Source organism: Lissotriton helveticus, chromosome 3_1, assembly GCF_964261635.1.
Source record: "Lissotriton helveticus chromosome 3_1, aLisHel1.1, whole genome shotgun sequence".
NCBI lineage: Eukaryota > Metazoa > Chordata > Amphibia > Caudata > Salamandridae > Lissotriton > Lissotriton helveticus.
Genome location: NC_136061.1, coordinates 1,040,713,142 through 1,040,737,378, shown reverse-complemented (window position 1 = coordinate 1,040,737,378; position 24,237 = coordinate 1,040,713,142). Strand labels below are relative to the sequence as shown.

Sequence of the window (24,237 nt, the reverse complement as noted above, 5' to 3'; positions counted from 1 at the left end):
ATATTCACCCTTGCATAGATCTTCTCTCCGCTCATACCCAGCCCTGATTCTTCTGTAGGGGAGCCAATCCTAAAAACGTGTGAGTCAAATAACATTGCTATGCACTATTTTCCTATTTCTAGTTCTATTCCTATTCCCTCTAACAGAAACTATTCATCTAAATCCCAAGCCAACATTTCCAAAATCAGTCTACTTTTGCCCCACAAATGTCTTGTAGCACCTCCAATCAAAAGACACCCAGAATCCATTCTCCTCTAAGGTTCCCCTTGCAGCAGACCCAACGTTATGGATTTCAGAATTGTATGCACCTTTAGTTAACTATTTAGGATGTTACAGATGCCTGTCCTACCTTGTGTTGTGAAAGGTATTAACTGTACATGTGGAATTTATTTCTCAAAGCTGAGTCTCAAGACTGCATGATAGCAAAATGTGGGCCTGCCAAAATCCACAATCCTACCTCTTAAAGCTGTTTCATAAGCAGCAGCATGTTTTCGTCTTTAATGCACAACCTATCCCAAAAGAGCTCCATTGGTAACTTCAAGAGGCTCGAATTAACTTTAATCCACCTTCTAGAACTAAGCTACACTGCTGCAGGCTTGCATTCTACCTAAAGAAGAAGCTTCAATCCACAAGAGGTAAAATAATAACAAGGGATAGATCTTACCTCCTACTTAAAATTCTAAAAACAATGAAAAACAAAGACCTTAAACATGGCCTCCTCTTTCCTAAGCCTCAGATTGTGGCACCACATCGTAACCATTAGACTCCATCCAAATCTCATATCCTTCCGACAAAGACTTGAAGACTCAATTGTTCAAGCTCCATCTAACAAAAAGATCTCCACCTTGCCCTCCCATCACCCATTACACTGCCCTTAATAGATACCACTTCACATTGTTCTCCCTTTACTGTTACATCTTTGACCTTCCCTTGAGTTCCTCTATTGATCAACAGTACCTCTGTGGTTTGTTTCTACTTATTTTCCGCAATTCTAATGTACCTGTATCTATAGTGTGTGCATAGTACTTCCCTACCCAGGTGGCTAAGTTGGTGCACTTTAAAAACCAAAAATAAATCAAAGTAAATCACACTGGGGAATAATGTTTATTCGAGGTATCAGACACAGATAAAGGTAATTTTTAGCATAAACTCCAAATGTGACTGGAGCTGCTAGTTCAGAGAAGGTGATATAGGAAAAGATCAAATTCAACACGAAATGTGATTTTGATGATGTGCCTAAAAATGCATCGGTTTAGAGGATTGTTCTTGTTAGGAAACCTGCATAGGCCAGCATGCTCTAAACCTAAACTAACAAGATAAAACATACAGTCTGAAGTTGTTATTTTTCTGTGAAGTCCAGTGTGAGTTGTTTGGTACAACTAGCTGCTTATCAAACGTCCCCCGCAGGGGTAAAGGCCAGGTTCCCTGTTAGTCTGTCATCCATGCCAATATTGTCTGATATCCCCTGCTGGTTTGTTCCTCTGCTGGCTCGATGAGAAATGAAAGCGGAGAATGGCCCTCTTTCGAATCATAATACATCACTGTTCCCCCCGCCTCGGCTTAGTCCATAAACTTCGCCCACAGGCTGCGCTCGCATCGACTCATCCTGGGCTCATTCCACTGGCTGGTCACTCAAGTGGAATCTGTCTGATCGACTTAATAAGAATTTACCACTGCATTCAATGACCAAAATGTGTTTTTTTGCATGGCTGCGTTTCCCCCTCCCTCTCGAAGGCTGCCTGCCCGTGGAGGGGATGGCTGACTGAAAAGCGCTGATGTCATTTCTAGATCATCATCCTGGAGGCAAATGATCTCAATAAATAGCCTCCTTCCCTGACCTCATTAGATGCGCTGAGAGTGGCCTTCCCTGTGCACTGTTTGTCTGACGCGCTGCCTTGAAACCTGTAAACATGCTGGGGAGCGACAAGTCCACGGCTTTAACCTGTGCTCCCTATAACCACGTAGGTTTCCTGCAGAGGAACAACAGCCTGGAGGACAAGAGCAGGATGGTGGGCGCCTTCCGGGAGAGGCAGGCCTCCAAGAACCTGCTGGCCTGCGAGAACAGCGACTGCGACTCCCGCGCCCGGCGCGCGGAGATGGACTTCTCCAACCTGTACGCAAGAGGTGAGGACGCGCGCAGCGCGTGCAACGTGCACCGGAAGTGCAGCGTCTGCCCCCCGGGCGCTTCAGGGCAGGAGGGGAGGGCTGGGTTAAAGGCCACGCACGTGCGGGCAGGGCTTTCTAGTACTTTGGTCAAGTAACTTATCTAGCCCAGCTATTTTAGGGATACTAGTACAAACTGTATCCCTGGCGATCTAATTAAACATTATAGACTACAAGTAACACAATTAAAAGAAAAACCTGGGCAGAATGATATATTCACATGTAGGATTTGGAAATTTAGTCCCAGCCCATTATGTTTCGAAGTTATTGTCACCGACCTGTCTGAACGACCCCCGGGTTAACAAATTAATCCATTACACTTGGTCACCTCTTTCCACTCCTGAGCTTTCGTTTAAAAAAGAAATGCATTCTTGGAGTTTTCGTTTTGTTACCGTTCAATTGGACTAACAAATCTGAAAACAATTATTTGTTAAAAGTCTCAGATGGAAAAGAGGTGTTCCACTGACATGGCGACACCGAGTAACCTCAAATGTGACTCCAACCAGTATGTTCTCGAAACTTACAACAGCCAAAAAGTAAAAGCTTTAAATCCATTGCATATCTGAAACAGAAACACAACAATTAGGGAAGCTTCCGCACGCGCTAGATTATCATGCATGTTAAGCTATTATGGTGTAATAACACGCAGCGCCGTAGAGAAGAAACACCATGTAAATATTTGTATCTAAAATATATAAACACGTTTTCGTTTTATATTTTTTTCTAATAACTGGGATGGGCTAATCAGCTTCATGACACATGATTAGCATCCGAACTGGAAATAATCATGTAAATCTCGATCATATCTGAATGTCGCTATTTATTTATTTCTCTTACACCCAGATCCCTAACTATTTTTCGCACACTTTATGTGTCTAGTTTACCTTTTGCTCTTGCTCGTCTAAACGATCAAGAGCAAATAATGACAAGTAATAAATCATAGATAAATAACGATCGCATTTAATTTACAAAATTGTCTAACCGGGGTCGTATTTTTCACAAACTCTATATTTTAAGTGTTTGCCACTTAGAGGAATAAATAAGAAAGGGACTGGCTGTGATATATGCGCGCGCTCTTCTATGTGTGTATTACATTCCAAGGCGTTCACCTGCATGTGATTGCGATAAATCTGCGCGTGAATGTGCAATGCTTGTCCCGGGGGTGGCGGTCTGTGCAGCCTCATCCAGTGCACCCCGGCTCTGATGGCTCGTTTGTCCCCCAGATTTACTGCCTGCGAAGAACGGCGAGGAGTCGACCATGCAGTTCCTGCTCGAGGTGGTTGACATTCTCCTGAACTACGTGCGCAAGACGTTCGACAGGTCCACCAAGGTGCTCGACTTCCACCACCCGCACCAGCTGCTGGAAGGCATGGAGGGCTTCAACCTGGAGCTCTCCGACAACCCCGAGTCGCTGGAGCAGATCCTGGTGGACTGCAGGGACAGCCTCAAGTACGGAGTGCGCACAGGTACGCACGCTGACGCCGCGCGGCTGCGTGCGCGCGGGGCGCGGTGCATTGTGTGCCGATGCCATGCCCACACACCACCAATGCTTACCAATGCAACGCATCACCCAGGGGCTGCCAGTGCCCTGATGCCTAGAACACACCACACAGACCAGACCACCATCCTCCTCTGCTGCAATAACAGAAGCGGTAATGCGCATCATTCGTCTTAACACACATCAGTCCGTAACACGCATCCCGCATAATAAATCTTCCCTGCCCCATACACACCCCGGTAATACCATCACCTCTACTGCCCACATCACACACTAACGAAGGATGCAGTCATTCGTGCCATGAACCCTACTACCGGAACGCACACCGCCTGCGGTGACTGTAAAATATATCAAACATTCCAACACTGTAGTGCTGCCCAGGACACACACAAGCAGGGCTGAAGGCAACACACATTACACATTCAACCTGCAATTCTGAGAGTAGTACTTATGCACACACGCAATAGCTGTCCGACTGCCTAGAACACACCAGCAATTCTGGCTTGATCAGTCTTCATACATACAATCACTGCCCTAATGCCCAGAGTACCCGCGATACCAACAGTATCCCCACTGTCCAGAACACACGCCAGTAACGCTAGCACTGACCCGCATCACACCTGCCATCAGCCCAACTGCCCCTAACACACGCCAGCAATGCTTGCTGACAATTCGCTTCACACATGCCCAGAACCAAGCCCAGCAATGCAAACAGCAGCACCTATCGTCGCTGCCCTACTGCCCCGAACATACACACACTTTAGACCGTAGGGCGTCACACCTGCTAGCCCTTGTATCTCTCACTTAAAGGTTTAATGAAACATGTTTTATTTACAAAACGCACCTGACTGCTTGAATCTGGAGGCTTCACTGCGAAAATGTTATGTAAAAGATAGTGGTTACAGCGAGCCAGGTTATTGGGAAATTACAGACTTCCCTTCGGGTAGCCAGGTTTCAGATGTGCACTTACCCCAGGGGAGCCGGTACAGAGGAAAAGCAGCCCCCTTGCCCCTTCCCCGAAGATACGTTTCAGCATAGCACAGGGGCACAGGGGAAACTTCAACTTTTTCTCCAGGGCCACGGGTTTAGAAGAGGTGCCCCCCTCTCTCCCACATCACACAACGAGGGAATTACTGCCTGGTGTTTTCGAGCTCGGCTGTCCGCAGCCCATGCACTAATTCGGAAAAATTTCGAGTTAATGTATGCGCAGAAAACGCGAAAAGGAAACGCGCAGCTCGTGCCTGCATTGTGGACAGTGCTTTGACGAAAAAGACACCAGTAGACTGAAGCAGTGTGTGACTGCACACATCTGCGTGGAGGGTTCTTTTGGCTCCCCATGCCTCCCTCCAAAGGGGTGTACTCAGGAGGTGCACTGACGGCACCACTTCATATGTAGGCACAATTAGGGCACCACCTCATGGATTTCTTTGCCACTGCGCCCTCATCTTTAATACAGCACAGCAAGAGGCGTAGCTGGGGGGTGGGGGGAGGGGTCGTCCACCCCAGGCAGCACTGTTTTTGGGTGCGGTGGAGGTGAGCAAGTCGTGTCTGTCGACTACCACCACCATCCCCCCGCGAACAAGTCATCCCATCGGCCATCCACCAGGGAACAAAATGTCCATCGACTGCCTCTCCCGCTCTTACCTGCAACCAGGTGGAAAATTTAGGGTCCTCCCCAGCAGGTGGCAGTAGGTCCAGCCACGCCACAGAGCAAAGATGCAAAGGCAAAAGGTTCCCTCATTTGCATGGGGCAATGAAGATCAGGACTTCACATACCTCTACCAGTGTCTTGCACTCACAAAAGCCATTGACCAAGAGGCAAACCACAATCCAGGCATTATGACTGTCCTTCGTGTGGTCAGTCCAGTGGAAGGTCACTCACACCGTAGAAGGCTAATCAGATATCCAGGGAGAGTCCAGTGCTGACTTTGTAAACTAATAGGTGCCAGTGGCCTGACCAGAAGGCCACTGCAGCTTGCACCACCCATTGTCCTGTCATCGCTGCCAATGACGATACCAAAACAACTACTAACCATCTCTCTCGCCTGCAAGTGCGACAGTTCAGATTACTCCAGGTACCCAAAGTAAAAGGAATGGCTGAGGAGGCAGTTATTAGTATTTTTGAATGTATATTGTATTGTAAAACAACTATTGTTCTGCTCATCTCTAAATTAGATGAGCAGCGCCACCATGTGGTAGAGTGTCATAAGAGTGGTGTTGACAATTAACTGCCTGTGCCAAGCACCAGAAACCAATTAAGTGCCCGTACTGGTGCTCGGCACCGAAATCCACCAGCTCAAATTAATCGCTGAGGGAGACATCAAATGAATTTCATGTCAGCTGGTATAACACCACTACCCGTTCGAGATACGGTCTTTAGTCCGCCATCTATCGGAGTTAGATATTCCCTTTAGTCTCCAGAGTCCAGACCACTAGCGTAACAAAGACCCCTGCAGCCCTCGCAGTGGTGAGGGGGGTGGCGGACTTCAGGGGGCCCCCTCAGCACAGTACCTTGGTCTGGAAGCTACTCAGTGAGTACAGAGCGGGGGGGGGGCTCCATGTACTTTGCTTGGGGGGGCCACCTCAAGTTTCGTTACACCAGTGCTCTAGGATGTCTTGTGTAAACAATATTACTTTATTTCCCAAAGTACCATACAGAGTGGCTGGACATTGAACGTTAACCGCACTATAATGGGAAGTTCTTCAGGAGGTCATCGTGGCAGTTCAAGATATGTCATCAGTTCATCAAAAGATGTGGCGAAGAGCTCCTCTAAAGTTTATTGTCACAGTACCTCACTGTGCTTCTCATCATTGCTATGCCTCTCTGGAGAGAAGCCTGATACTCAACAGAAAATAATAGCTCTTCATTTATATGGCTCTATTATATCTTTGGTGAATGGTGAGATAATCAATATGAAAGCAAAAGCAAACACATGCAAGACTGTTATTTAGTGAAAAAGAAATATTGCAAAACATCACACAGTACACGTCCCACAAAGGATGATTTTTGCTCTGGTGAGTTTAAACACACCCCATGAAAATGTCACAATACCACAGTTGCAACATCTTTGCCACTGCATGCGGAAGCAGCAAATAAAGAGGACAGTTGGAAACCAAAATATCAGCAACTGTTGCCCCCACTAATACGCAATTGCCAACTCCCGTACCCCCATCATCTTGTGCCGTACAGAACATAAACTCTCAGATTCAAAGGATCACTTCAAAGCATCCCTCTTATGACCCTAAGCCCCCTGTACTTACACCAGCTATTTCTAGAGCTAGGCACTCTTATGTTAAATACAAGAGCTGTGTAAGAGGTTTTGCAGTATTAAAGGTACAAATAATGTACTTCAGGTACTTTCTCGTAAGGAAGAGAAGCCAACGCCCAGACCCCTCTCAACTTCAAAACAACAAACGGATGTAAACAATCAGAATGTTATTATTGAAAGTGTTCTTCTCACAGTTTCAGTGAAAGGACTAGATGTGCACTACAGCCCGAAGACTGGCATTTACACTAGCCTACTGTTAAAGCACATAGAGAAATGTTCAATTTCAAGTTAAAAAATCTGTACTACCAGTGCATGATTCTCTTCTTGAGTCTGAAGTTCACTCCTCAAACCATTACCAAATGCATGACAATCTCGGAAATAGGAAATATTTGTGTAGCCATTTTATGAAAATTGGATGCTCAAAGCCAGCATGCAAGATAAGCTCTTGAAGGACCTCAAGGCCATTTCTAACTTACTTCAGGTCCATGGAGAGGAGCCAGATACATATGAACAAATCAATACCCCGTTCTTTCAAGTACATTTAGTACTTGAGGCCTCCCTAGACAAAGTAAGCCAAAGTGTATCTTTCAGCGGAGAGGCTACCATCTCTGTGCCATCCAGGCAAATATTCATCATAGAGCTCCACAGGTTTCATCACTGCTGAGTTTGACTGTGTCCTATAGCCTCACTGCCCCATACACATATCTGCACACGAGACCCCTCCAGGAATGATTAGATGACCAGTGTTCCCAGATATCAGGAAACTGAGACGAGAACATGGCACTGAGTACTACAACCTTACAGCCTCTTCCCTGGTGTCTTCAACAGAACACAGGAGGTAAAAGAAATAGAGCGAGACCTCTTTATGAATTTGCTTGAAATGACTGCTGTCCATCTGGATTCTAAATGGATGTGTCCCATTCCCTCTTCAAACATAATATTGATTCAGACAGAAAACACAACCACAACATATTTATCTAAGCACGCAGTGAGAGATCAGATCCTGGACTCTGCAATTCAAGGATCACAAGAAATTTGGGGAAGGCAACGTGATACCTATTAAAACAAACAGGTCTACAGGATCCTACACAATTTTGCTGGAAAGCTTTGATCTCTTTCAAGAGTGGCGATGAATGATTTTACTAGTTTTGAATCCTTTGCAAGAGAAGCAAATGTTTCTCATTCTTGCGCAATAACGCCATTGTGTCAATATATGTAAAAAAAAAAGGGGGGAGGAGAAAAAGAACTTTCATCATAGCAGCCCACTAGTACAATATACCTAGGCTGTCCTGTTTTCAGTTTCTATTTTTGGTAAATTCTGGTGTTTTCTTTTCAGTGTTTTCAATATCTTAAAAAACAGTATTTATCAGCAGTTACACATTTTCACGCCACTAAAAACAACAGAAAAAGTGTTTTTCCGGTGTTTATGGAACGTTTTGCTTTTATCATTGCTTGCTTTCTGCACTGAAAGAACATGGTATATAGACAGTGTACTTATAGTGTATATGAGTTCCAAAGAGATTTTTGCAAATTAATATTATTGTAGTACACCATACAATACTTCTTCAGTGAGCCTTTGGTCATGTGCACTTGCGCTTTCCTTCCCATGTAAACGTCTGTGAAAAGGCCCTCTCAGCATTCATAGCCCCTTGGGCTGAGAACCGTCAGCTAAGGGGCACAGTTTGGATGACTCTTTCTTTGATGCCACATAAAGCACAAAATGATAAATATTTGCGTTTTAGTTCCTGGGCATAAGAAAACAGTGCACCAGAATGGACTAAAAAGTCAATAGCATCCCTTATGAACTCTGAAGATTGTAAAGATGCTTTCAGCATACCATCTAACAAGTGGCAAGGATCTACTACAGGGAATCACTTCAGCTCGGGTATCAATTTTGACAGGTCATCACACAATTTTTTTTATATACGTAGCTGAATCACTACAAATACAAACAATATCACTCCAATCTTTGTTGAACTTGGAAAGAACCTTTTTTGCAGAGCATAACAAGTGACACTGCGTTCCATGTTTTCCAAAAGTCTGGTGTTACGTTTTCACCACTATGCCAGATGCTTGGTGATATATGTACTTGTCACTATACCTTAAATTTAATGTTTAAAGCCGAAGGTGTTGGCAATTCACCTACTATCAATACTGACCCACTAGAAACTATGGTCTGATGTATTAAGGGTTTTTACCCATTCTCTGTGGGCAAATGTGATGACACATATTAGGAAAGATTTTTATGAAACTAGCCACTTTATCTATCAGTGAAAGAATCAAATACAGCCAAAATATCAAATGTGAGTTTGATATGTCCTAATTCTCTACAGTTTATAAAATAATTAAACGAAACCTAAAATGTGAAACTAAACCGTGCATCTTTAGACCAAAGGCCATAAAACTGAAAAAAGTAAAAGGAAGAAGAAACAATATTTTAGTGGCATCCCTAAAGAACAAAATTCAAGCAGAATAACGTTAGCCAGTCTTTCTTACTGCTAGCTTGTATAACAGAGTTACATTTTATTGACCCCTTCAGTAAGAACAAAATGACTTTCACTTTCTTTTTCCTTTCTTTGAATGGCATTTAGTTTGTGGTTGTGCAGGTGTTTTTTCAGTGTTTATATGTTTTCACCGGTGAGGGCTATTTTTCATTCAGTGGGGTTTTATCAGTTATTATAGGTTTAAACCTAAAACCCCACAGCCTAAATATACCTGAATAAAAGTGTGTTCACAAATGTAACCCTGGCAAATGAAAGCCTGGGTTAAAGAAAAGCAAGTCTTGAAATGTATTGAAGTCGACTGAAAGGGCTGTCAACACTTAACACGTTTGAATATGCCTTTGTCTACTTGGTAAAATAAATAATGGACCAAAGAGAAATGCCCCAAGTGTTTATTAAAGAATTTTAAACACAGTGGACTAAAAGAACAAGTTACTTGCCTTCAGTAATGACTTATCTGGTAGAGACTTTATCTAGCTGCAGATTCCTTACCTTAGAATATTCTCCAGGCATCAGACTGGATCCAGAAATTTTTGGTGAGCAGTACGCCTCTGTGCATCATTCGGCAACACATGGCGCCGGCAGCTTCGTCCACGCCGGAACTGATGTGTGGTGCCTATATAAGCGCAACCCCAGCGTGCTGACATCAGTTTTTTTCTTTCCGAGCCATTCAGCGCATATCTGGAGAGAGCAACCCCAAGTCACTTTTTGACTGACACTTTTTCAACTTTTTGTTGAAGATTTTTCTAGACTTTGTCTTCTGGTGTGAAGGATGTCCACCAGAAAGTTACGTTTTAAACAATGCAGTTGATGTTATCGTCAGATGTCGGTGACAGACCCACTCTTGGTTTGCCTCTGGTGTCTGGAGCACAATCAATTCTCTAAGGCATACAAGGATTGCAGCGCCAATCATCCTAAGGCACTGTGGAAGCATTCCCTGAAGCTCCTTGTCACTCAACGTCGACCGACTCTGCGACAGTCCAGATCTCGGTCAAGCCGAAGGTCCCAAGATCGTTTGCGAAGGCGTACTCGGCGATCTTCGTCCCACTCCAAATCGTCAGTGAAGTTCCACAAACAGAAAAAGTAGTCGAAGAGGTCTTCAAATTTGCCACGTAAATCTTCAGACAAGTCGCAGGGCCTTCAGCACTCAAGGCCTAGATCTGTGGTGGAGCTTGAGCCTGGACCGTCTCCACACTGCTTGAGTTTCCAGGAGCCATTGCGACCCCCACCCAACTCAAAGAATTTTATGATGCAATGTGCCTCATCTTTGGATGGCCCAACCCCTCTAGAGCGCTCATGGGCCCTAGGGATCTGAGAGGGGCCACTACATGTCTTCTGGTGGTGGGCACGCCCTCGGTGCCATTCGGGCCCCAGGTATCCAGTGGCAGATCCAAGCAGGGCCAGTCGAGCGACTTCAACCTTCTGCAACGCCCGCTTCAGTAACGACACCTCCGGTGCCACTGACACCCACCAGTGGTGCAGCTCCCGCCGTCATTCTCGACTCAAATACAGAGCCCGAAGGGCGTCATCTGATGCTGGCTCCAGCGCTGACTGCGGGCAAACTCCCCATATTGGAACCAGTGCATTTTTCCTATGAAAGGCCTGGTTGATGATTGCGAGGGGTCTGTGGACCCTTATGAATGTCACTAGAAGATCCAGGAGAACCTGGTATGGAGATCTGCCGAATGCGGGTGGGCTGGACACCTCCATAGACACTGGCATGGTTTCTGCCCCTACCATTGCTACAGAGGAGGGTGCCTCATTTGCAATGACAATGCAGAGAGTGGCTGATGACCAGAACCCTACGCTAGCCTTAGTGGCAGTCAAGCTAACCATTACTCCCATTTAATGAAGCTCTTACTGACATCCCACTTGGGGTCTGGTCCAAGCCCTGTACAGGGGTTCCTGTGCATAGGACAATTGCCCACTCCCATCGTTCCGGCCCAGGGGACCCCAATTTCTTCCCCCAGAACCACATCCCAGAAAGATTAGTGGTCCAGAACTCCAACTTCAAAATTAAACCCGGCGCATGCCCTACCACTCTACCGGATAGGAAATGCAAATGCTGGATACCTTTGAGAAGAGGATGTTCTCTTCTGCTAGCCTGGCACTGTGATCAGTGAGCACTGGGTGCCTCTTGTGCCTGTAGTTTCATACAATCTGGGCCTCAGTTACCCAAGTGCTGCCCATGGTTTCAGAGGAGGCCTGAGGCATACTCTCTCAAGCAATTGCTGATGGGAGGAATGTAGCCATGTTTAACATAAGATGTGGACAGGGCATGAAAGACTCGCTGGGCGGAGCGATTTCATTGTCAGTGGCTGTTAGGCGCTACACCTGGTTGAGAACCACTGGCTTTTCAGGTGATGTCCAGGCCTCGTTCTTGGACATGCCCTTTGATGGCTCCCATCTGTTTGGAGAGAAGGCTGACTCAGCGCTGGAGTGCTTTAAGTATAGCAGGGCTCCAGCCACGTCCTTGGGCCTTTCCATTAACCCTAGCCAACCCCAGTCCTCCTTCCCCACCTTGCATGGCTACTGAAGGGGCTTCCAACTGCCTTTCTACACTCCCAGCAACCACGGCCAGCATGTTTCACCATCTTTGTGGCAGAGAACATGGTTCCCAGAGACCACATAGGACAGGTAGCCAGAAGTCAGGCCAGTCCACCACCACCCCCAGCAGTTGCAGCCTCCAGTCTCCATTAGTTTGCCCTCAGACCATCAAGGGCATTCAGTAGGGTCAGGATACACCATCACCTGCACCACTGGAGGTCAATAACACCAGACAGTTGGGTTTTGCAGCTCCACCAAAGAGGCTACTCCCTTCCCTTTGTGATCACCCCTCCACCCATGCCACCCACTTATGACAGGCTGATGGAGGACCACTGTATGCTTACTCCATCAGAAAGTGTTGGCTCTCTAGGCCAAGGGAGCTATAGAGAGGGTGACAGCATCCAAAAGGTTGTGGTTGCTATTCCTGCTACTTTCTGGTGCCTTCTCAGCCTCTTCCTGAAAAAAAGAGAAAATCAAGATGCTCACGCTCTTGCAAGTCCTGTTTGCCCTAGACCTGGGATACTTGATTGTAGCATTGGACGTGCAGGACATACATTTCCCAATCCCCTTTATGCCTGCTCACAGACGTTATGTGCAGTTCACGGTAGGCTAAGAGCTTTTTCAGTTTTCTGTACTCCCCGTCGGCCTTACCAGTGCTCCTAGGGTGTTCACCAAGGGATGGCGATGGTTGCAACACACTTCTGAAGGTCAGGGGTTCCAGTCTTCCCCTTCCTCGACGATTGGCTGTTGAAGGTGGGCTTGCCACAGGCAGTCATCTGCCACCTCCAGACTACTGTGAACCTTCTGCACTTGCTGGGGTTCACGATCAAGGTGCCAAAGTCACACCTGACTCCCTCTCAAACTCTCCCTTTCATCTAGCCGTCCTGTAAACATTGCAGTTTTGGGCCTATCCTCTCGAGGAGCAAGTCTGGGATAGTCAAGCTATGATACCAATGTTTCAGCGTCTATCCTGGATTTCTATGAGATTGACCCTGAGATTGTAGTGACTCATGGCCTCCTTCATCCTGCTTGCAACACATGCCAACTGGTATATGCCTGTTCTACAGTGGGACCTGAAGTCCCACTGGGCGCAGAATCAGGGGAACCTCTCTGACATGGTCCAGATCTCAAAGGGAACTGCAAAAGACCAGCAGCGGTGGCTGATGAACTGCGATTGGGTCCGTGGCAGACCCCTCTCCCTTCCCCAACCAGAGGTGACTGTTGTGACAGATATGTCACTCCTGGGCTAGGGTGGCAATCTAGAAAAGGTGACGATAAGAGGACTCTGATCGCCAGTGGAATCCGGGCTCCACCTCAATCTGTTGGAACTGCGGGTGATTCGGTTGGCATTGAAAGCCTTTCTCCCTTCAATCAGGGGTAGGCTGGTACAGGTGTTCACAGACAACACCATCGCCATGTGGTATTGCAAGAAACAGGGTAGGGTGGTGTCTTGAACACTTTGTCAAGAGGTTTTGCCCCTCTAGAGATGGCGGGAACACCAGGGTATATCCCTAGTGGTTCAACACCAGGTGGCTCTCTGAACACCAGAGCAGACAAACTCAACCATCAATTTATAGAGTATCACAAATGGCGTCTTCATCCAGAAGTGGCGAAAGGTCGCTTCCAAGAGTAGATAGATCCTTAGTTAGACCTGTACACCTCTGCCGAGAATGTGTAATGTCAACAGTTTTGCATGCTGGAGTTTCCAAGGCTGATCTCACTCTGAGACACTTTTCGTCTTGAGTGGATCTCCGGCCTCCTGTATGTCTTCCTACCAATACCACTCCTGCCAAGAGTTCCCAAGAAGATCAGGAATGACCAGGTCCAAGTCCTTGTGGCTCCGGATTGGGCACGGGAAAGACTGGAATCCCGAGTTCGTGAGCATGTGCATTGGTCCTTCTATCAGGCTGCCTCTTCAGGAGGATCTTCTGTCACATCAGCAGGGCAGGGTTCTGCACCCAAACCTGTAAATGCTTTGCTTTCATTTGTAGAGATTGAGGGGCGACAGTTGACAGCTTTCAACCTTCTGCCCAAAGTCTGCAATGTTATCTTTGCAGCCAGGCGCCCATCCACCAAAATGGTATATGCCTTTCTCTGGAGCAAGTTTGTGGCATGGTGTATAGCTTTACATGTTGACCCTCAATCTGCACCCCTTTTCCAGGTTATTTTGCTCATTCTTACTTTAGCCTTTGGTTTTGCTTTGTTTGCCCTAAGTTGGCATGCTATGCCCAGACGTGGGTCCCTTGCTCACTTTGCCACTGGATTCAAGCTAGCCTGCTGATGACGGTTGATTATCCAGAAACCGCTCCCAGGATGCTTGTTTCTGGTCCAGGGAAGACATGGCTTGGCAGTTCGGGCTGGACTGATCCCATGAGGCACATGGTCATACTGATTTGCATATGGCCATGTCTGAACTGGGGTGGCGTAGTGAGCTAAAGAATGATGATGGATTAAACCCCGATCAGTTGACTGGGGGTGAGTGCTTGCATTGTTCAACACTCTGTACATCATCCCCTTTTGTTTTCCTTTAGCCCAGAAGGGATCTGCTTTGGGCACGTTGAAAGGTTATCTTTCTGCCATTTCAGCATTTTTGTGGCTGCCAGATCAGCCATCCCCTTTCAAATCCCTTATTGTATATAGGTCCCTGTAAGGTCAACAGCATATGTTCCCACCAGTGCCTTTTATTATGCCCCAGTGTAACCTCAATCTGGTTCCCACTTTTCTGTTAAGCGCTCCCTTTGAGTCACACCTCAACTGTCCACTCCGGCTTCTAACCATCAAAACGGATCAGTGAATTATAGGCGCTGTCTGCAAATCTTCCATATCTTACCTTCTAATCAGGCAAAGTACTTCTGCACACTCAAATATCCTTCTTACCCAAGGAAGTAACTCCTTTCTATGTAGGCCAGTCCATCACTTTGCCTACCTTTTACACTTTACCTCAGTTCTCTAAAGAGGAGAAACTCCACCAATTGAACCCAAAAAAGAGCATTGTCATTCTACTATGGGAGTTCCAGGTGGATGATCAACTCTTCATGTAGAATGTCGGGACAAAGAAATGAAGGATGTGCAGAAGTGGACCATCTCGCAATGCATAGTCCTCTGTATCAAAATATGCTATGCATTGGCCAAAAAGTAACCCATGAGGGTGAGGGTTTGCATGCTCATTCTGCCAAAGCTGTAAACACTGCATTGGCCTGCAGACTTCCTGTCCTGTAGACCTGTCAGGCAGGATCATGGGCTTCCTTGCACACGTTTACAAAACACTACTGCCTGGATAGTCAGGTCTGGTGTGATGGTCACTTTGCCGTCCGGTCTTAGAGGACTTTTTAGTCTAATCCACATCGCTGCCCCATCTCCGGGGAGGTATTGCTTAGGTATCTATTCCAAGGTAACAAATCTGCGGCTAGAAGTCTCTTTCAACTAAACAAGTTACTTACCTTCAGTAATGCCTTATCTGGTAGAGACTGTATCTAGACACAGATTCCTTACTGACCCTTCCTTTACCCGATCTGCAAACGGATTATAGTGTAAGGGAATTACCCTTTTAAGAGCTCTAGCTTAGCACACCAGTGATCAGTGTTCCTTGTGACTCTGCAAATCTGGTGTGGAAAGTTGCGAAAAGAAACTAACGTCAGTGCGCTGGGGAGGCGCCTATGTAGACACAGTGCATGTCATTTTCGGTGCGGGCAATGCCGCTAACATCATGCAGACCCGATGACGCCACCTACAGGCGAGCAGGGCTACTGCTTACTAAAAGTTTCTGGATCCAGTCTGACACCTGGGGAATATTCTAAGGTAAGGAATCTGCGGCTAGAAGGCTCTATCAAATGCATATTTCAGCTAGCCAATCAAGAGATGCATAGACTGCCTTTAAAATATTCACAGAATGTTATTCATACATTAACAATGCAGACACAGATAAGCCATCATGAACATTATAGAGGCTCAATCAGTACAAGCAGGTTTGCGAAATATGTTGATTAGTTGCGACTCTATCCTTCACCCTCTCAACATCCATTTTGTACAAAAACTTACCTCAAGTTTCAAAAACTGGCCTTATAAAGATCACAATCTCATGCCACGCCTATGATTAAATATTTACACTGACTGTAGGGGCTCCCACTGCCCCTAGGCTCTGTTCGGTACTTCAGATGATTATTGAGATACCAACAAATTTAGGATAAACAGAAAACAATCCAAATGTATGTAGCAGGGGCGTACCACAGGCCCACACAGCCCCTGCGGTGCAGGGGGGGGCCTCTAGCTCCAAGGGGCCCCCTCGGCGCTGCACTGTGGCCGGAGAGCTCCTGATTGAGCCCGTAGGGGGCCCCTCTAAGTACCGTGCAGGGAGGCCCCCTCACTTTTCGTTACACCAGTGGTATGAAGTGGGGCATTTCCAAAAACAATGTCCAGATGCCATTTCTGCTTAGGTCGAAAACCCTCATAGAAAAACCGTGACAAAGGGAGTACGAAGGTATGAAAAGGAATCTGCAAGAGTGAAATAAAGAGAAAGGAAGCATGGGGTGGTGGTAGAAATATTCATGGGGTCGATAGTTTGGTATTTCCTAACCCCAACATTTGTCACCCCCTTGCTGGGTTCTTAATAAAATTGTGGTCCCCCAAGCTCATTTTCTTTTGACAAATTAAGCATCACAAAAGCACAACCAGCACCCTCTGCAACAATGGATAACAAATACAGTTCTCTTCACCTAGAAAGCGCCTTTGCAGTTTGATTAGGATGACCACAGAAGACCGAATCGCAAGGCGAATTACATGCAGTGGTCAATGCCAAAATGAAAGAATCCTCCCAAGACCATTTCTCTGTTGACTAGTCTTCGGCTCGTATTGCACAAGATTATTATATATCTTTTTTTACATAAGGCGTGTGCTCGCTTAAAAAGTTCCAGGAAATCGCTCAATGTACATTTTCTGGTAATTTCGAAAATTTCACTGCTGTAATAAAAATTTTGCCCAGGCCAAACATTGTAAGGCAGCAGCACGTCTTTAAACCATACCATTCAGCTCAGATACTGTACGCCAGCATCACTTGACCCATCAGTCTCTTTCACTTCAGTATACTACTGTAATCTATACCCCTCAGCAGCACCCTGCTGCTCATTGTACTATTGTAAGGCAGCATCGCTCTAGTGAACAGCACCAATCAGCTCATTACCCGTATGTAGGGCAGAGTAATTCCCACCAGCAGCACTTTTCAGCTAAGAATCCTACTGTATGGGAGAGTCACTCCCCTTATCAAGCCCCATCCAGCTGAGTGTGTTACTATAATGCATCACCACTGCCCTCAGCAACACCTTACAGCTCATTGTCCTATTGTAAGACTGCACCACTCTGTTCAACCCCACCATCCAGGCCTATATCTTACTGTAAGGTAGCAGCACTAAGCCTGTGTCCTACTGCAAAGCAGCATTGCTCAACAGCACCATGCAGCTCAGTGTCCTACTGGAACACTGCACTTCTCGACTCAATGTTGTGTTACTTCTATCCTAAGCGCCTGGGTGCTGTACTTTAGGGCATCAGCTCAGCAGAGCACATAACTGCATGCGTCCTATTTGCAGTGCTTAATTTGAGCCGGTGGTTTCCAGTGTTCGGCCCCGGAACTTAATTGATTACCGGTGCTCAGCACCGGCACTTAATTGTCAACACCGCACTTATGACATCCTGCCACATGGTGGTGCAGTTCATTTAATTTAGAGATCAGCAGAACAACGGTTGTTTATAAATACAATACACATACAACATTACTAATACCTGCCTCCTCAGTCATTTTTTAGCTTTGGGGACCTGGAATAATCGAAACTGTCGCAATTGCAGGCGAGAGAGATGGTTAGTTGTTTTGGCAGCGATTACAGGGGTGATGGGGGATGCAAGCTGCCGTGGCCTCCTGGTCAGGGCCCTGGCACTGTTTTTTTTTTTTTTTTTTACTTTACAAATTAAGCACTGCCTATTTGAAGGCAGCGCTACATCAAGCACGGACATTCAATGAAAGAAATTCCTTCCTTAAAAGTGTTAAAAAATTATGTGCATTTTGTTGAGCGTACATCGAGGGCCACAAGTAATTGAATAGACTGAATCACGTTGTTTAAGGCAGCAATTCATGATTTGATGGGGATGCTAATGAGATACCCACATTTTTGGCCATTTTCCCTACATAGGCACACAACTTCCCACACTATTCCCTTCATGCGCCTCTTCACAATTGTCCATGCTTAATTTATACAGGTGTTTGTAGGTGGCAGGTATCGCGACCTGTTTTTATGACACGGAACTGTCATTGTCATAATTTGACCCACTGCAAGAGCAAGTAAGACAGAAAAGGGAGAATTATGGATAGAGTGACCAGATTTTGAAAAACAAAAATTGGGACATTTAGCAAAAATAGAAGGACTACAATTTTATATCAACCGAGTGGCACAGAATGACAGCGCTCATCAACACAAATACAGAAGAGGCACTACAGAAAATAAATAAAATGCAATTTTCAAACCCAGTATCATACCTTTTAATTAAATTGTTTACTTATGCCAGTCACTAAATAGCTCTGCTCCAGAACACATAAAAAAAGGCCTCAGACAGTTTTCAGTTTACATTCTATAAAAACCCAGATATAAAGCAAATTTACTAAATCTGCTGGGACAGCTGGTGAAAAACCGGGACTGTCTTGGCAAGTTAGGATGCCTGTACACCCTAACGAATGAAGAAAAAGACAGAAACACAATGGCGAAAGGAGAAAACAAGGACGAAAAAGAACCTGTAAAAGTGAGATAACGAGACGGAAGTGTAAGGCGGTGGAAGATAGAGGCAATTAATACTATGCAGCCCTGGTATTCGATGACACCACCCCTGGAGAAAACTTGGGGCTCCATGCACTTATTTTGATCAAATTAAACACTGATTGTATGCACCTGTTTAGCACCAGAGCACAATTCTTGCTGTAATAGATGCTTTTCAGCTGCAAGTAGGAAAGAGTGCAAAAGAAAGTGCTGGAAACAGATAGGTGTTATGGATCTGGGTGTGATTTACCAACATTTTGCATTACAAAAATGAATCCAGACTGCTTCAAAATATTTATTTGGGATTTTCTTTCTAGAACAAAACTGCACTGAGATGATCACAGCAGGTAATCTTGCATAGGGTGGTCTCTAATGCAATCTTGTCTAATGTGTACAACACCGATAATATTAGTAGCTCTGGAGGATTTTAATTGAACATAAGTGCCTCTTATTACTGAGAAGGTTAGAGACCACTTCTCTAAAGTAATGAAAAGTGCGCTACCAACGCTTTGTGTTGCTTTGTATCAAAGGGGTGTCTCATGGACGGTACATGGGCGTTTCCATCCAACCACCTATGATTTTTAACGCAATTCCCTATCTACTGACATTTGTAGCGGGGTTTTTTTGTCAAAAGAGAGTGCCTTGTTGAGGCTGGTGTTAAAAAGGAGAAATGTTTTTATTTCTCCAAACCTTTCTGACTTTGCATTTGGGCCAAACGGGGGAAGGGGGGAAACAGCACCATCCAGAGACTCAAATTAAGGTGTGACAAAGGCCGCTTTATTGGAAGCAGGTGCACCTTCCATGAACAAAACCCTTGGCCTGTGCCATACAAAATGAAACCTCACTAAATATATAATTTTCCTAACAACCTCCACCCCCTCCCCTAAAATGGTTCCCCCAGATAACAAACATGAAAACAATTTGCAAACCTCAACTTGCCTCTCTACCTAACTTGTTGTACTTAACCTCCCCCCTGATAATCAAAACTGATCTCCTGCAATTCCCCCATAACTTAGAAAAACTGCCCCAACCGGCTTACCAGCACACCAGCACCTGTTCCAGCAATACGAAAAAAAAACACATACAAAAAACACCCAGATGCACCGTCTCCCAAGAAAACCCTTCCAAAAAACCCCACCTCACACCAAAAAACCCTCTTACCTATCAACACCCCCCCCAAAAAGTTACCAAACAACCCCACAACAAAGGGAGGGAGGGGAAATACAATTGTAGCACCCCGAAAATCCCCCGCCCGGCTGCCGTGTCACTGCCACCGAAATGGTGGCTTGTGACATAAAATGACCGGCTTTAACTCTGCCAGCCCAACCACCAGCCCAAAAACAGCCCAAACCCAGCCCAAAACCTCCACCAGCCCAAAAACCAGCCCACATACGGTGCTGGTCAATCTCCCCCCTTCCCCCTGCTCCAAAAACCCCCGGGGGTAGCAGGCCTCCCGCTGGTCGCCCCCCCCCCCCCCCCCAAGCCCTATTGTGCTGCGCTGTACAGCACACACCGAAAATGGGAAATGTTTTTAAATGTGTCTAAGCATAGTATTTTGTACAAAACCGAAATGCTAGACATCACACAAATACAATTTGCACTATGGTGCAGAGGTGTGTGTGTAGCTCTTGGCAGTCTCACCATGTGCCAGCGCTAGAGAGAGAGCAGGACAGTGCCATATATCTGTAGACATGGCACTGTCTAGCTCTCCCCACCCACCCATTCAACACAGCAGAGCACATTTGGTTGCTGTGCTGAGTTGTGTTTTAGTAAATCTTATCCGTTGTATCTTTAGCTGTCCATCGATACAATCTCACAAAAGAGGCTCTATAGCGTTTCATAAAATTATGTCTCCCTTCCGAGCACGTGCTCCGAGCCATGGAGCCATTACAGTAATTGTTCACGTTACTGTTGGAGTTAAAACTAATGTTTAACAATGTGTATTCATCTGTTGGCACATCCTGCAGTAGAAAAGCAATTTAAGAAAAGTATGATCTTGAAATTAATCATGCAAATTACATCACTGATGCTTTATTGAATGCTCAGTAATTAGAAGATGGTTAAACCAGCTGAATTCATGTCTTCATTCAGCTGCTCTGTCAATGCAGCAAAGATATACCTTAGACAGTTTTATTAACACAATGTTATGGTAAACCTGTTCTTATCTGCTGTAAAGGAATTCATTTGGGTGATTAATGACATGAAACTAAAAGAGCGAAGCGTGTGCCTTCTCATATTGCCATCATTCATCTTTCAGGACACCCTCGCTTTTTTAACCAGCTCTCCAGCGGACTGGACATTATAGGCCTGGCTGGTGAATGGTTGACTTCCACGGCCAACACAAACATGTAAGTAGGGCCTCTATGTATATTTCCTAAGTATTAATGCTAAGTTTTCCTTGCATCCTCGAACAAACTGAAATGCATAACTGATACGCATGTGATCCTGGAGAAAGGGGAAAATATTTCATGGGGGAATACAATTGTCCTACAAAATAGATGGTCTACTGCAGTGGAGGTTTTCCTCTGGTGCATCATTATCTCCCCATTACGTGTTCCACAGGTGAGAATGGGGAATAACTTGGTTGTATTACACATCCGGGGGCATCTTTAGAAATTATTTTTAGGGGGGCAAACATTCAGTAGCGGCCGCTGCAAAACTCAAATTGGGGGAGGAGGAAGGACTGGGGATTAGGGAAATAAATATATCTTTTTAAAAACGTACTTGTTACGACGCTGCCGGCCACCTCAGTGCTCTTCTTCTCTCCTGATGGTGTCCCAGCACAGGCTCCCTACCCAATCCTGGCGCTGCTCTCAATAGCATGAGTGCTATGGCAGCAAGTGATGGACAGAATGCTGAGTAAATCAAACATTCATCCCCAGTCAAGAGATCTGGGTTAAATCCATTGTTCTTTTCCTCACTACGCCACCCCAGTTTGGACCCAGCCATATGCAAATCAGTCTTAACCCTGCTCCTCATGGGAACAGTCCAGCCCAAACAGCCAAGCCGGGTCCTAACTGGAACGGGAAAAGATTTATTTCTAGACTTGTTTTGGGGTTTTACCCCTCATTAGCCAGGCTAGCTTGAATCCAGTGGCACAGCAAGCAAGGGACACCATCCAATGAGTGTGGTAGTTGGTTTTACAGTTTACATAGTTGCGGGTAACTACCATATTACTTTTATATGTAATGATGTACAGCCCGTGTCTAGCTAATGGGTGTAAGTGCTCCTAATGCACCATAGCTGTATAAAGGTATTGAGCACAGTATAAATGTTTGCATTCAAGAGTAACTCTGTGCAAGTGACAGTTGACTTGTATTCACTATGCTCAACACCTCATTTTGATTCTGCAGAAAAAAGTTCCTACAGGAAAAAGATTCTACCTAGTAGATACTAACTTTTGTAAGTAGTCTTGAGTTATTAGAACGAATCTTGATAGCATCATACTTTATACTTAACATAGAAGAGTGTGTACCCCAGGTACTAACCTATGTGTGTGTGCTTGTTTTGATTCAGAAGATGGGCTATCTGTAAAATGTTCCACACAGTATGAAGGGTGTGAGTAGTATGATCTTTAGCACCTTCAGACTTTGGTTATTTGTAGCAAAGAGTGTCTTTTCTGACAACTGTTGCATACAAAGTTAATGTTTTCACTAACACATTCACCTACCTATAACGATACTTTTACCTTTAGTTTTTTCAGTGAATTTCGAAGTGTTTTTTCAGTGCAAAAAAGTATATATATATATATATATATATATATAAATATATATATAAATATATATATATATATATATATATATATATATATATATATATATATATATGTTTGTGAATATCTCGCACTGCCTGAACGCAAGAAGAGTCGCACTCAGGATTTCAATTTTCAGAGTTGTATTTTATTGACTTTATATATATAAATCCTGTAAAACGATAGTGGGCAAATCCGGGCACAGACTCCGATTTTAGGAACTGCAATTTATTATGTTCTCTCAATCATGTCCATATTGCGTTACAGCCAAACCATTGGCCTTGATCACATATGCGCAGCATAATCAAAATGTACCTTTTATAATCACCATGTGACTGAGTAAAGATGATGGTACCTGACAACAGACTAATTCATGGTTAAGATCAAGAAGTTAAAAAGACAGACAGACTGGTGAAAACTGTCATAGATATACATATATGTTTAACCCCTTCGACGCTCATGACGAGCTGGGCTCGTCATGGCGTAGCCTCCTCGCACGCTCATGACGAGCCCAGCTCGTCACGTAACATGCGATTTTAAAAAACCCAGCGTACGGGCGGAATTCCGCCCGCACGCATGCGGTTAAAAGGCATAGACTACATGCATGATAGTTGAATTCATGTCCTAATGTATATTGATTTTCAATAATTATAAAGTGTAAAAGCCATAATGACCTCATATAAATATGTGCAAATATATATTATCATAGCCACTGCTGTTAAAACTTATACAGAGTTGTTGTAGAAAATGGGCAATAAATAGATGTATATATCTTGCCAATAGACCCAAAATTGTGCCCGTAGTGAGCTTAGTCATTTGCCACTGGACAAAATCATGAGTATTAAAACATCCATCCAATATACCATGTTACACCTAGTTCTATATTGGTCTGTAAAAAAATAATTTTCCAAGAAACTATCCCCACCATCTTGTTCCCCCACCATCTAGCTCTTGTAGTTGGCAACTGTGGCCCAGCATAATGATATCATGGTAAAACACCACCTGTAATTCACATACAACAAATTTCTGTTTTTAACCATCAATACCCATAAGAAAAAAGTATTATGTGCTAAAAGTGCATAAAGAAATTCGAGAAATTATGCAGCAGCATAGGTTATGTACAATAGTTCTCTCTATCATGTCCGGTTCATCTCATAATATATACAAATATCCATATCCGATTTGGAAAACCTTGATCTATAATCCTCTGTTTGGCTTTATTCTGGAATTGAAATAAGTCACTTTCCTGACTACAGATCATACGTAATCTTAGCAGGGAAACATCATTTACCACGAAGGCATTACCACTACTAACATTTACCACGTGACACTTACCACGCAGGGTGCCTTCCACGCAGAGTGCCTTCCACGACGTCTTTACCACGGGCTGGGGGGGAGATGTGGTATTCCTTCGAGTCGTTCTGCGTGGGCTTGGGGGGCAGAGGGGGGCTGGGGGGGGTCTCCCCCCCCAAAAATAACAAGCGGTGGGCAGAGGGGGGCTGGGGGGGGTCTCCCCCCCAAAAAATAACAAGCAGTTTATTTAAAAAAAAAAAACGAACATAATTTTAAAAGAAAAAGGAAAGAGCCTCCCCCAAAGACGTGCCGTGTACGTCAAAAAAACAGTCCTTTTTTTATTTTGGTATACGTGTTTTGACGCTTGTTTCAATGGGGGATGGAAGTAAGGGCTCGTAGAGAAAGACGTGCAGGTAAGACG

The 24,237-nt window shown here is 45.0% G+C and overlaps 1 protein-coding gene across 1 annotated transcript in view; it reads left to right on the top strand.

Annotated features, from left to right (window-relative positions):
- Nucleotides 1–24,237, top strand: part of GAD1 (glutamate decarboxylase 1) — a 175,718-nt gene that overhangs the window by 59,997 nt on the left and 91,484 nt on the right. The window contains exons 4-6 of the mRNA XM_078681587.1: nt 1,966–2,124; nt 3,387–3,629; nt 21,030–21,120. Of these exons, the coding sequence (XP_078537713.1) occupies nt 1,966–2,124; nt 3,387–3,629; nt 21,030–21,120 (493 nt within the window). The remainder of the gene's footprint in view (nt 1–1,965; nt 2,125–3,386; nt 3,630–21,029; nt 21,121–24,237) is intronic.